Genomic DNA, 14,542 nt, shown 5'->3' with positions numbered 1-14,542 from the left:
CATTACACCACACCGTGAAATTACCTGTAGCACACGACATAGTTCTCACAGTTGTCCAAAAATGTCAACTATTTTTTTTAACATATGAGAATATATAATTGGTTAAAAAATCACAACTAATTATGTATACTCTACTTGTACTTTAACATGTGCTTATGGTTTGTTATTTTTTAACTTTGGCATTTCTTGGACAATTGTATCTCATTTTTGGGAACATTTTGAATTCCCACTTAGCTCAGAGTTATCCGACTCATCTTTGACTTCATATTCACTCACTAGCATGACATCTTACGTGAAAAATGTACACATAATTAAATAGTACAATTAATTTTTCCTTCTCAGACCTTACTGTGCAATGACATGGCGAAGCTATTGTAACTATTTTATGCCAGATTTCCACTCTTTTTCAATCCCAGGACAATATAATGTTTATTTCGGCCTTGTCGATCTGTTTGTTTTATCGGATGCAGAGTAAAACATACGAATCCCAAGTCCAATCAATATTTTATTGAGAATTTCCTTTCATCGTTGAACAACGACAAGATGAGTTGTAATTTCTCAAACAAATGAAGCAAACATTGTAACTCCATTGGCAGAATCAAAATGAACCTTTCACCTGAGTCGATGTATGTGATGTTGTCGTCTTGTCACAGGACCGGAAAAAACTTAACTTGACGATGTGTACAGCAAAACTTTGTAGCGGTGTAAGATGTCAGAGGAGTTCTCTCACCACATTTGGCTCTTTAACTTTATGATTTATTTTACCTTTCTCCAGCTCATTCTTTCTGGTTGTAATACCTCTGGAGATCCTTGGAGGGAGGGAGATTCCTTGGAGGTCTCCAGATCATATGCCCCTCCAACAGGTATCCTTTTATGCTTATACTTGGATCTGATAGAACTGTATGTTTGTGAATGATCTCTGACAATATATTACTATCTTCGAATCATGCCCCCACCTCAGACTATTAAAAAAAGACAAACATCATCTCCATTCGCACAGTTGCACGATACGATATGCATGTCCATGCTTTTTATTAACAAAGATCCATCTACGACATTCAGAACTGGAATGGCACTCGGTGGAGGGCATACCTCTGCCAGGCTGAACAGTTTATATTTTGTATCCCAATTCAGATATTTTACACTCAAAAGCCTATCATGGCAATGTTGTGAATGTGCTAGCATGTGGTGGTCAAAAGGAATGATCATTCTTTGTATGATCATTCTTTTTCAGTGGTCTATAAACATGGCCACTCTCATAAAAACGCTCAAAAACAAAAAAAACTTGATTTCCTTGAAACCCCTCTACCCAACTGGACCTCTAGATTTTGCCTCAGTCTCAGCCCGTGGGACCCTCCAACGTTGCTTGGCCTGGTGCTTATGCAACAGCGCACTTTAAAGTTCTTCCTGACCGGATCACTGTCGGAGATGGCTTCAAGTATGGTGGCCTCTTGAATTCACCACTCATCAGTGGACGAGACTACATCTTTTTCCTGGTCGCCCAACTAACTGTGAGAGATACGGTGAGACATATGGTTCCTGGTCACATTTCACAATTTGATAAAATCATTGAAACTTGATTTGGTAAACATTTCCTCATATTTAAAAGCAGGGTGGAATTTCTCTATTAACGATATTGAATACGAGGCTTTCAAAATGATGTAACCCACCCCAGAATGCTCAGCACATATGCACAAAAAACCTTCACAATAGCGATCAACGGGTCATGATAACATATTGTTACGTTTGAGGGGGGGGTATGCATTCAAAGGGTAATTAGGATGTTTAATTAGGTATGCCATGCTGTTCGAGTTTACCAGGATCTCGATGTAATAAGTAGCAATTCAGTGGTGATAAGTTGTCTAGTAAATGTTCATTTCTTCAAGGGGGGAATGATAATTGTCACGTAATTAGATAGGGACACGGGATAGGGTAAGTGTGTCTGTGTAAACCCCTTTTAGTAGTCCCTGGAGGCTGGCCGTGACGTCACAGGATAGGGCTGCGGATGGCTCCGCCCCGTGATCACGATTGGCGGAAGGCGACGGCAGTGGGCCAATAAAACGGCTCGATTGGAAGTGACGAGGACGGGAGGATAAAAAGGTTCTGTTCGGGGTCGAAAAGGGAAGAGGAAGAAGATCGGGACAAAAAGATCGTGTATTTTTGGTGTGGAGGCTGTTGCGCGGGAAGCGTACTTGTTGTTGTGCTGATTCGATCGTGTTCTTCATCGTGTCTTGGAGCCTTGCTGAGCCTCGTGCCTCACCTTGGTTGGCTCTGGGGTTCTGCTGATTCGGAGTACGGGGTCGAACGGCGGGCGGACCTGCCTCCCTCTCCTGCTCGCAATTTGGCGCCAGAACTGGTTCCCTGGCGGCTGTGAGCGGACTTGGGCCAGGAGCAGGAGGTCGACAGCACCACGGTTTCTCCTGCCCCCACTTGATGAGAGCAAGGCCAGCTCGTCCGACGCTGATCCAGGGACAGTTGCGTCCACACCACGGTCCAGCCTGACAACCAGAAATACCTACGTTTTGTGTGTGTGTGTGTGTGTGTGTGTGTGTGTGTGTGTGTGTGTGTGTGTGTGTGTGTGTGTGTGTGTGTGTGTGTGTGTGTGTGTGTGTATACTTGGCGCCTTAGAGGGTTGAGATCTGTATATTCATTGGAATTGTCTGTGTTTTCCCCACGCCCGATCCCACACCATCCCGTCGAATCGCCCCGGATCCCTCTTCTTGCCGAGTCTTGTTATTTCTGGTTAATAATAAAAACAAATAAACATCATCAACTCAGTGAAAAGTGACTCGTGCCACCTTCCTCGTCCCGTTTGCGGTAGAGCGATTAGAACCGCCATGTTTGGGTTATAAATAAATAAACCGCCTCCATCGTTTCGGCTCATTCTACGTTGGCGGGACTGTTCAAGTCCCGTGGACGTCACAATATATTGTACGTGCGAGAAAAGGATTGTTACCTCATACGGCTCAATAGCTTCTAAAAGAAGTCGAAAATATTTTGAAAGGGACTTGAGGAAAAGTGGTGTGCTGTTTGAACCAAAGAAAGAATTTGAGAACTTTCTCAGCTCACCCAAAGAACTGATCTCGAAAGGTTGAAAGGGAAAGTCATATCTGAGGCTTGTGAATCCACTGATTAAGTTTAATATCAACTTCTAAAATGATGATGTTTATGCTCAATCATGTTGGTTGGGGGGAGGGGTGGGAGGGGAAAGGGTGGGAGCTGTGAAGGCTGTTATAAATATATATATTTTTGTTTGGATCCAAGGCCACAAGAGAAATTGTACTCGATTTCAGCATCTATTGCCTAGATGGAGAAGTGTGTGCGTGTGTGCCGCCGCTCTCTTACATTTATAGGAAATACTGGGAACTCAAGCCCTCTCATCCACGGATATGTCTCGTACTTCCTATGCAAGTATCCCCCGCATAATGAAGGGGTTACATACCTTTATAACCCTTTGGTATGCAAAGCTTCATGATGCAGAAGCTCATTTTCCATGATTTATTTTGGGAAAAATTACACTTTGTTTCCTAACCATAATGTTTTGGTCTAAAAGCAAAGCCATATGCTTGGTATGACGATGGTTTTAGTTGCAAGTGACATTATAATAACATTATTGACCTAATAATAGAGAGAGTAACATGATAATAAAGTTAATTTAGTTGTAACACTTCCCGAAATGATATTGAATCCAAGTTTCCGCACAAGATGGCGGCGGCGGGAAGTGATGGAGGAGATGGTTATATTTAACCCTTTCATTCTGAAAAGTTAATTTTTCACAAGCATTCTGAAAAGTTAATCACCCCATTAAAAAGTTAATTGGGAGGTGGGGGGAACAAATGTACTGTCGGACACCACTATTCACAGACTTGCTATTCGCAGATCCTGCATATCCGTGGGTCATAAAGTGTGACCTGCTTTGACATTAGCGCTTCATGTATTCGCATTTAAAAAAAAAAATAATGTTTTTTTACATTCTAGGACTGGTTTCCTATATCTCTTGACCTGGGAAATTGGAAATGAGCCAACATCACAGCATTACAACAAAAAGTTGCAAAAATGGATCCCCTTAACTACAACTCAATTAGCTTACTGTGCTTCCAATCATCAGCAAAGTCATGGAATCCATCATCGCAGTTGACATAAAATTATTCCTTTTCTCCAACAGCCTCATCTCAGATCATCAAGCCAGATTCAGACCTGGTCACGCTCCCTTGGACATGCTGATTCTACTCTCCCAACGATGGTGGAGGCCCTCAAGATCATGGCTGTCTCTCTCAACATATCTGGAGCTTTTGATACAGTCTAGCGTCCTGCCTTACTCTCCAAAATGTCTGCCTATAAACATAGCCACCATCTTCAAAACACTAAAAAAAATACTTGATTTCCTTGAAACCTCTCGACCCAACTGGAACTCCAGATTTTGCCTCAGTCTCAGTCTGGGGGACTCTCCAACCTTGCTTGACGACCTGGTGCTTATGCAACAGCGCACTTTAAAGTTCTTCCTGGTTGGATCACTGTCGGAGATGGCTTCAAGTATGGTGGCCTTTTGAATTCACCACTCATCAGTGGACGGGACACCACCTAACAACGGGATATTTTTCCTGGCCACCTAACAAACTGTGAGAGATACGGTGAGACTTGTGGTTCTTGGTCACATTTCACAATTTGATAAAAATCATTGATCATTACTGATTGAATCTTATCCACTCTTTGATTCCTGACTTCCTCCTCCCTCGGAGACAACACGGGGCTCTCAACAGAACCCTTTCATCTCTTCTCCCTGTCAAGGTTGGAGTACTACAAGGCAGTGTTCTTGGCCCCATATTATTTCTAATCTTCATCAAAGATCTCAAACTCTGGAAAATCCTCTCCATCTCTTTAATGATGACTCTACTCTCTGCTGTGACATCTCTCATCCTTCTGAGAGACAGGCAGCAGCCTCTTCCCTCTCCTCAGACCTTGTCCAAAATAACAAACTGATCAAAGATAATTTTGCTTTTGTATCCATATTGTCCACCCTTTGTGTTCTCCCTTAAGGCCCAGTCATACCTTGACGTTTTAGCCAGCTTATGCCGATTTTTGTAAAATTTGTCTAAAACGCTGGTACACGTCGAATACATTATGGGTAAGTTTTGATAACATTGAGAGAACGCTGAAAAACACTGCCATACGTCGTAGTACGCTGGCTTTAAACGTTGTACTTTTCAGTTGTCCTCAAATTTTCCATGCTTGAAATTTTAAGACTTATGCCAGCGTATGACTCACACGTTCCGCATAACGCTGGCCATAAGTTGTAGGCACGTTACGCGATCGTTGACACACGTCGACACACGTTACTTGTAAGTTACTCATAAGTCGAAACACGTCGAGGTAATGTTTAGCGTACCCAAAACTTATTTCTAACCTATGAGTTACGTGTTGTACTCACGTTACGCGATCGGTGACACACATCAACACATGTTTCTTGTTAGGTGCTCATAAGTCGAAACACATCAAGGTAATGGTTAGCTTCAGTGTTCCAGACTTCCTGGTTTTATTTATTTTTTTCTTCCTTCCTTCGGTATGATAGTGATTTTGACACTTTGATTTCTAGTGCGGTTGTAATATAATATAATTAATAGGCTGCCGCTCAAAGATTTAAATCATAACCGCACTGTCCACTGAACACCGTCATACTGAAGAAAAAAAAACCGGGAGTCTGGAACACTGACACGAACCATTACCTTAACGTGTTTCGACTTATGAGTACCTTTCAAGTAACGTGTGTAGATGTGTGTCAACGATCGCATATCGTGCGTACAACTTATTCCCATCGCATGCGGAGCGTGTGTCATACGGCAAGTACATCGTAAAATTTTCAACATGTTTAAAATTACAAGACGTACTCCATTTAATACGACGTATGATAGCGTACTTTAGCATTCTATTCACGCATACCAAACTTACCCATACCGTATTCGACGTGCGCCAGCGTTTTAGACGCATTTTTCAGAGGTCGGCATACGCTGGCAAGATCGCCAAGGTGTGACTGCGATGTTGACACTTCCATTTCTGCGGCAGTTATGATTTGAATCGTTGTGCGGCAGCCTTTTCATAACCTACGCCACGTCATTGTCGGCGATGCGTGCAGCGCGCTATGCCGAAGTTAGACTATCGTTGGGCATAGGTTGTGAAGGCCGACAACAGGTTCAGCATTCATTGGTATAAGTTATCTATAACACAACGAAACGTTCTGTGTCCATTACTAATACGTTATGCATAAGACCAAGTCGTTTTGAATACGTCCGAATCTTTAAAAAAAAAACATCAAAAGTTCAACGTAAGCCAGCATTTTACATACATTTTAATACGTTGCCATTGCTGGCTAAAACGTCAAGGTGTGACTGGGCCTTTACCCCACATTGTTACCCGCATCCCTTGTTTGTCCATCTACGACTACTTTTTCCCTCCACCCTGTTGTTGTTGTTGTTGTTGTTGTTTTCCCTTTCTCCGGATGTTCCCTTTGTTATGTTGTGTGCTTGTGTCATCGCTCTTCCACGAGCCTAGACCATGTTTAAAATAAATATATATATGTATATATATATATATATATATATATATATATATATATATATATATATATATATTTTTTTTTTAAACAATGCCCCAACATTCGCAAAATTTTGAAGAGCAAATCACTTGTGAATAGCGGGGTCCGACAGTATTTATCATTGCCACAGAAGTGACATTGCACAATCACCATAACACGATGACAGCTACGTCGTTGTAGCGAATGAAAATATTCTTTAAGGCCGAGGTCACATTTGCTCTACGGCGAGGATACGGCGGCCGTACACTCTCTGAATTGACAGAAACGTGCGGCGGCCGCAGAGAAACTGATGTGGCCTCAGGGAGGCCCTACGCCATTTGGCATTATTTTACAGGCCGTAGGGGTGCCGTGGAATTATAGCACGGAGTTATAACTTTTTTTCATTTCTACCTTCGCCGTAGCAATTGGACAAGCCAAGCAATGACGTAGATGTGTTCCACGTCGACCGTACGTAGTGCGCATGGTGGGCTTGCGTTATTCGTGCGGCTGCCGTAAGCTCTTCTCAATGAAAAATGAATTTTCCCAACCCCCAAAAAATAACGGTGGCCGCACTATTTCCATGGTCGCCGTACGGTGGCCTTGCGGTCTGTGTGACTACCTGCGGGCAACACAGGGTCGACGCACGGTTCCCCTACGCCCGCCGTGCACCTACGTACGGCCTCCGTGGCAGTCTGCATCGACCGTGCGTCCACCGTGCGCTACCGCTAGAGATCGGAGTATAGGTGTTTGCCTAGACACAGTGGTGCCCCCAGAATCCCAATTTAATTCGTTCCGGGAGGCTGTTCGGATTGCAAAAAGTTTGGATTCCAAAAATATTTTCCCAATAAGAAATAATGGAGTGAATTAATCCGTTCGTTTACCCAAAGAAAACCCACTTTCAAGACACTTTAAACTGAAATTCCCCATGTTTAAGGTAAAATAAGATGAGTAAATGACCTTCGGTGGCGGTGTGTTGTATGTAAACTGGTACAATCACCACATCCAAAGGTCCACACAGGCTCGTGCTCCGGTCTGGGTTCCGATCGCTCGTGCACTCTGCGAAAGCGCTGCCCCCAGGGCAGCTCATCAAACATGATGCCCGCAGAACCACAATCGCTCTCATCAAACGCATCAGGCTGACGTAATCATGGATATTCCAAATTACAACCGGTTTTGCTGTGAAATTCAATCCTTGCCCGACAGTCCGTCACATCACGTGATCAGATTGCTTTTTTTGTTCTTAATTAAAACACAAGATGATTAAAAAAACAAACATCACAAATGAAGGTGAAAACACGAGGTAAGGCCTAACTCACATTTGGCTCGGCGGCCGGAGGGTCTACAAAATGTACGGGTACTAGCAATTATAAAGCGGCCGCAGTATTTCCACGGTCACACAATGTAGCAGTCACATATGTTTTTATTTTTCAGGTAGACGCACGGGGTATTTATAAATTGTGGAGACCGAAAACATGGGGGTGCCATAGGGTCTTTGATTTGATGTCGCACGGTGACCTTAGTGCGTTCCTGCGGTGGCCATAGAATTTTAAAGGCAGACACAAGGTGCCCGCAAGGCGACCGCAGGGGGCTCTAAGCTGAACGTGCGGCCAGACGGACGGTAACGAATGGGTTAATATATATTTTTTACCAGTTCTCTTGTTTCGGCTTGTCGAAATTTCTACGGCGAACGTACAAATGAAAAAAGTTATAACTCCGCATTATAATTCCACGGCGCCCTTACGACCTGTAAAATATAGCCATACGGCGTAGGGCCACCCTGAGGCCACCTCAGTTTCTCTGCGGCCGCCGCACGTTTCTGTCAATTCAGAGGGCGTACGGCCGCCGTATCCTCGCCATAGAGCAAATGCGACTGAGGTCTAAAGTATCGATCGACACACGAGAGATGCTTTCACGAAGACTTCCACCGACGAACTGAATGAACAAAGCGCGAAGATGTGGCTCGAACAGGTGGGGGAGACATGTGAACAAACATGAACGCTACGTTGTGTTCAGTTTTTTAAAATGTATTAGAATTTTAGGGCAAATTTTTCTCGAAAAAATTGTTCGGATTCCAATTTGTTCAAACAATGCGGCGTTCGGATTCTGGGGGCACCACGGTATATTATAGTTATAGCATATTCAGTTATATATACTGTTATATTTTTATTTCAGTGAAAAAAAGAACTGGTATATATACCCACTCGTTACCATCCGTCTGGCTGCATGTTTGGCTTCGGGCCCCCCTGCGGTCGCCTTGCGGGCACCTTGAGGCTACCTTGCGTCTGCCTTAAATTATATGGCTGCCGCAGCGACGCCCTAAGGTCACTGTGCGACATCAAATCAAAGACCGTACGGCACCCCCACGTTTTCGTTCTCCACGATTTCCAAATACGTCGTGCGGCTACCCGAAAAATAAAAACATATGTGACTGCTACATTGTGTGACTGTGGAAATACTGCAGCCGCCGTATAATTGCTAGTGGCCGCAGATTTTGGAGACCCCAACGGCCGCCGTGACAAATGTGACCTTGGCCTAAGTGGTGAATATAATAGTCTTCAATAAAACCATTCGTTGTCACGAACCCTCACTCTGTGAACCTTCGTTAAGCGAGGGAACTTATATTTTCATAAGTCCGATTTGAGTCCAGGTACACAACAATTATGGTTAAACCATTTTGAAATTTCCACTCTTTCATCTAAATGCTGAAAATTATGTTAAAAAAGACTATTTGAACGACAGATTTCACAGAGGCTAGCGATGGCAGGTTCAATGTGCCTTGTGATCCAAACCTTCACTGTAACACACACACAGCACATATGCGAGAGAGAGAGAGAGAGAGAGAGAGAGAGAGAGAGAGAGAGAGAGAGAGAGAGAGACTAGAGAGAGAGAGAGAGAGACTGGAGAGAGAGAGAGAGAGAGACTGGAGAGAGAGAGAGAGAGAGACTGGAGAGAGAGACTGGAGAGAGAGACTCGAGAGAGAGACTCGAGAGAGAGACTCGAGAGAGAGACTCGAGAGAGAGACTCGAGAGAGAGACTCGAGAGAGAGACTCGAGAGAGAGAGACTGGAGAGAGAGAGAGAGACTCGAGAGAGAGAGACTGGAGAGAGAGAGACTCGAGAGAGAGAGACTGGAGAGAGAGAGACGAGAGAGAGAGAGACAGAGAGAGAGAGAGACAGAGAGAGAGAGAGAGAGAGAGAGAGAGAGAGAGAGAGAGAGAGAGAGAGAGAGAGAGAGAGAGAGATAGAGAGAGAGAGAGGCGAGAGATAGAGAGAGCGAGGGAGAGAGCGAGAGAGAGAGCGAGCGAGAGAGAGAGAGAGAGAGAGAGACGAGAGAGAGAGAGAGACGAGAGAGAGAGAGAGAGAGAGAGAGAGACGAGAGAGACGAGAGAGACGAGAGAGACGAGAGAGACGAGAGAGACGAGAGAGACGAGAGAGACGAGAGAGACGAGAGAGACGAGAGAGACGAGAGAGACGAGAGAGACGAGAGAGACGAGAGAGACGAGAGAGACGAGAGAGACGAGAGAGACGAGAGAGACGAGAGAGACGAGAGAGACGAGAGAGAGACAGAGAGAGACAGAGAGAGAGAGAGAGAGAGAGAGAGATAGAGATAGAGATAGAGATAGAGATAGAGATAGAGATAGATTGGGACCATACTCTGCGCAGAGCGTTGGTGATGCTTAAGCAGTCTCCTTGGCTATTGGGCACAATCCTGGACGGGTCTCCACTCCGACACAGTATACCAGCATGCTGGCACTCATTTTGCCGACCTCGGAAGGATGACAGGCCGAGTTAACCACACCTGGTATTAATTGAACAGCTGAAAAGGATTTGAACTCAGGACCCTGGGATCCAAAGCCTGCCACCCTCACCATAAAACAAACACCAGGCATATGCTCAAAAGGTCTCGACAGAATTCATACGTCATTTTGAAAGTCCTGTATTATTACGTCATGTCCTGACTAATCACTCGATGAAGTTGAAATTTTTATTATATATTACTTGTCCACAAAAAAATAAGGAAAATTGCCCTGTCAAACAAAGCTCACAATCTTGGTATAAAATATTGTAAAATTGCGGTTGGTGGTTTAATAGAGGCTTTGATATTTATTATTGTTTCTCCAGCTCAGTGCCTGGGGCTGACGTAATTGCTTAGAGGGATAAGCACACTCGTCTTTAAGCTGTCGAATTCGGCCTCAATTCCCCCATCGGATCATAAACTGCTATCATGGTGCTTTTGTGTGCAAGCTCTTCCACGAAAGAGTACATTATCCTTTGGAGGAGACATAAAGCCGGCTGTCCCATCTGCTGGCGTTCACATTGAGGATGTCAAAAAATCCAATGATACCTTTTGAAAAGAGTGGACCACACTCGATCCAAATTCGAAATTCCTGCTCCAATTTAAGAGTGCATCCATCAGCGGCACAGCCTCACCTCAGTATTGTTGTGCTGGTTTCATCACTAACGAATGAATACCATTCTGACTTAATCATCATTTCTGATTGATTCCCAGATTCGTGATAGAATCATCATCATATATGATTTACATGTTATTTTCCATGTGTAATAAGAGAAAGAGAAAATAGACATGTCACAGTGTTTTGTTGTTTTTTTATCTGGTGCTGAAGCAATATGAAGCAAGTGCTTTGATGGGAACACCCCCCCCCCCCTAAACATTATTAATAACTACTTGTGTGTTTTCGTGAACTTAACATTTAATCCAAACTCAGGCCATTTCCATTATTCAGAAAAACATTCTTGGATATTCTGATATTAAATGGTGTCCCTTAAATTGATAATTAAATGGCAAGGCTCAAAGAGTAACTACAATGGGAAATTAGACAATAAAGAAGGAATGGCAGGTTGGGGGGGGGGGTTGCAGAATAATTATAGTGAAGAGCACAATAAGAGGTCAGGCAAAAGAAAACGGTTGGGCATGAAATTAGGTTCGGTCCCATTAGGTTATTTTGACAGATGATTTTGAATCTTTGTAGCAAAGGGAGTGATAGGAATTAAGAGTGATAGGAAGTTATTGAGTCGGCCATAGAGGGAGAGGAAAGATAGAACAGTAAACTGGATTTGCTGTCACTGCTAATGTGAGAAGGGGGTTATAAAAAGGTCATCATAAGGTACAAAAGGAATTAGGATGTCCGGAAGGAGAAGAACCAGAGTATTGGTACTCTGTATCATGTAGTTGTTTCTTGAGTATGTTTATGGTTCCAACCACCTCCTTCATGGTCTTGCACCCTCTGCTCTTGCTCTTTTCGTACTTTGTCCCATCAACCCCCTTCTGCTGAAACTTCCAAAATCCAAAATCACTGCTCACCTCCACTCATTCATTCCTCTTTTTCCCACCTGTGGAACCAACTTGCACGTTCTCTTCAATCTCATTCTTTCCTCCCAGGAAAGACAGCTGTTCACCACCATCTTCAAGACAGCTGTTCACCACCATCTCAGATCAACCCCCATCCAAAACCATGATCTTCTCAACCTCCCCCCCCTCCATGAACACCCACACCCCAGCCCAACCTTCCTGAGAGTTTGCTTCTGCATCCATCTTGTCCACCCCATGCATCCCCCCATATGTCTCATTCCTCACCACACCCATTATTTGTCCACATCTCCCTCTATTTTTGTCCTTATACCCTGCTGTTGTTGTTTCCCCCTTTATCTAATGTTTCTTTTTTCTATCCAGCATCCTAATCCATTCAGTGCTTCACTCTTTGCAAGTCCTGACGATAAATAAAAAAAGCTAAATATTACTTCAATAACTGCATGCACTTCTGTAAAGAAGGGGAGTCACCTCCTGCTGTCACTTCAACTACTCAACACCATCCATAATGAGGTTCTGTGGCTTGGAGGTTAGCATAGAGGCTTGGGCAATGCCTTCGGGACTCAGATTTGGTCCATGAGACAAAGCAAGATTCTGACAGTCGAGGCATGTCTGCTTATGTACCCTGGCCATGTGCTGTGTTCAACTGGTAGGAAATAAATGGTTTGGCACAATACTTTCAGAATGGACAATCAGGAAAGAATGCCAGCATTAAGAGAACCCAATGAGATGATTCATGTTTGTTGGAAGCAGTAAATATACTGGAGGCAAGATAAACCTCATACTCATTATGCTTCAGCTCCTGCTGGGAACAGCTGGAATGATGATAATTAATTACATAAGCAACCCCAACAGCTTTGTCACTTCAACACATCTACTTAAAAATTACTTGAAAATTATCGTCCATTTTGATACTTCTTTCAGCGACCATACCACTCTTCTTTTATTATTATTATTATTATTATTTTTTTTTTTTTTTCTGGAGGTTGTGCTATGTTTGCCTCTTAAAACAACACATATTGGACAAACTATTCCATCATTTTAATTACCTTCATTATTCCATGCTCTTCGAAACAATTCCCTTTATTAGGTCGATTCTTTTAATCCAACGTTAATTGTTCACATTTTTTACCTCCACCACCGAAGATGGATGGAGGTTGTTTTCACCCCTGTCTTGTTTGTTTGTTACTTGGCAATTTTTTTTTTTTAACAAGGACTGGATGTTAATCGCCTCCGTGTGTGTGTGTGTGTGTGTGTGTGTGTGTGTGTGTGTGTGTTACTTGGCTATATACTGTATATATATATATATATATATATATATATATATATATATATATATATATACATATATATACATATATATTTCTATTTTACATATATATATATATATATATATATATATATATATATATATATATATATATATATTGTTACGGTATTCGCGCCCGCCGGCGTGCTGACGGCCACGTAACTCGAATCGCGGCACGTCGCCCACCGGACGGACAATCCAGTCATGACCCTCTCGGACTAACGCTGGGAACCAGTCACGGGTGGACCTTTCGGTCTCACCGCGATCGAGCCAATCGGCCCCCGCGTGGGATAGGGTTGCTCGCCAAATTCGACCTACCTAAGTACCCACACGGAGGGTAGACCAGGCGATCGCACCTCGCCGCAGGTCGACTTCGGACACGGGCCACTTAAGCGACCCGTTCCGTACTATCGGGATAACCGAGCGGTGTTATTCGTCGACCTCGACGGTTCGATTAATTATCGGGCGTATTCAGCCCACTACCAACCCTTTACGTGAAGCAAGATGAGGATTCAATGAAAGAAATGACGAAGCGAAGCGGGAAACAGTTCAACACAAAGCACATTTATTCGCGATGAACGGAAAGCACACATATTCAATTCCACCAAAAGCACATAGAAAAGGAAAAAAACACAATGCAATTTTACACAAAAAGCACATAGAAAAGGAAAAAAACACAATGCAATTTTACACAAAAAGCAAATGCGACAATGCAGATCTAATACCGATTACGCGAGCACACGGCAACACTTATACAATTTTACTTCACAGACGGCGCCGACAACACATATCCAAAACCAAGAAAAAGAAAAGAGAACCCTCAAGGATGAGGCGGGCCTGAGGCCGAGACCGGGTCGGGCCTACCCGTCTGGTGATGAGACGCGGAGCGGCGATGGTGCCTCAACTCCGCGGGCCTCGCGGACAGTGTCTGGTAGGGGGTGGGAAAGGGGCCCCATTGGTCGCACTATCTCAGCGCGGGGGGGGAAACAGGAGGGGGTTGCTGATGCTCGGGGGAAAGGAGGATTTCTACTCTGCCTCGAGTCCCGCGACGAGCGTCTCCACCTCGGCCAGGTCGCGCCGTCGGCCTCCCTGGTGTGCAGCTCCCGGCACGACGCGAGCACCCCCTCGTCTGCCCTCGCCGCCTCTCCACAGCTCCGACCCCTTCGCTCCGACTCCAACGCACACGACGACGACCAACTCCTTCTTGCTTCTTCTTCCCAACTCCACCGACTGCGAAGTCTTAACTCCCTTGACTTGACGAACGCGGTCGCTTATATAAGCCCCGTGGCTTCGCTCTCTCATCTTTGACCCCCTGCCTTCGACCTTTCACCTCGCTCC

General features: G+C 44.1%; 1 protein-coding gene across 2 annotated transcripts in view; it reads left to right on the top strand.

Annotated features, from left to right (window-relative positions):
* The window catches only part of LOC147025135 (receptor-type tyrosine-protein phosphatase delta-like), a 278,354-nt gene that overhangs the window by 97,100 nt on the left and 166,712 nt on the right, over window positions 1-14,542 (top strand). For both annotated transcript variants that reach the window (XM_085885801.1, XM_085885802.1), the window contains exons 10-11: window positions 776-863; window positions 1,326-1,523. In XM_085885801.1, the coding sequence (XP_085741927.1) occupies window positions 776-863; window positions 1,326-1,523 (286 nt within the window). The remainder of the gene's footprint in view (window positions 1-775; window positions 864-1,325; window positions 1,524-14,542) is intronic.

The sequence above is a fragment of the Eptatretus burgeri genome, chromosome 6, assembly GCF_056783735.1.
Source record: "Eptatretus burgeri isolate ZD-2024b chromosome 6, Ebu_testis_v1, whole genome shotgun sequence".
Lineage (NCBI taxonomy): Eukaryota > Metazoa > Chordata > Myxini > Myxiniformes > Myxinidae > Eptatretus > Eptatretus burgeri.
Note: the sequence above shows the minus strand (reverse complement) of the source record. Positions and strands in the feature narration are given on the sequence as shown.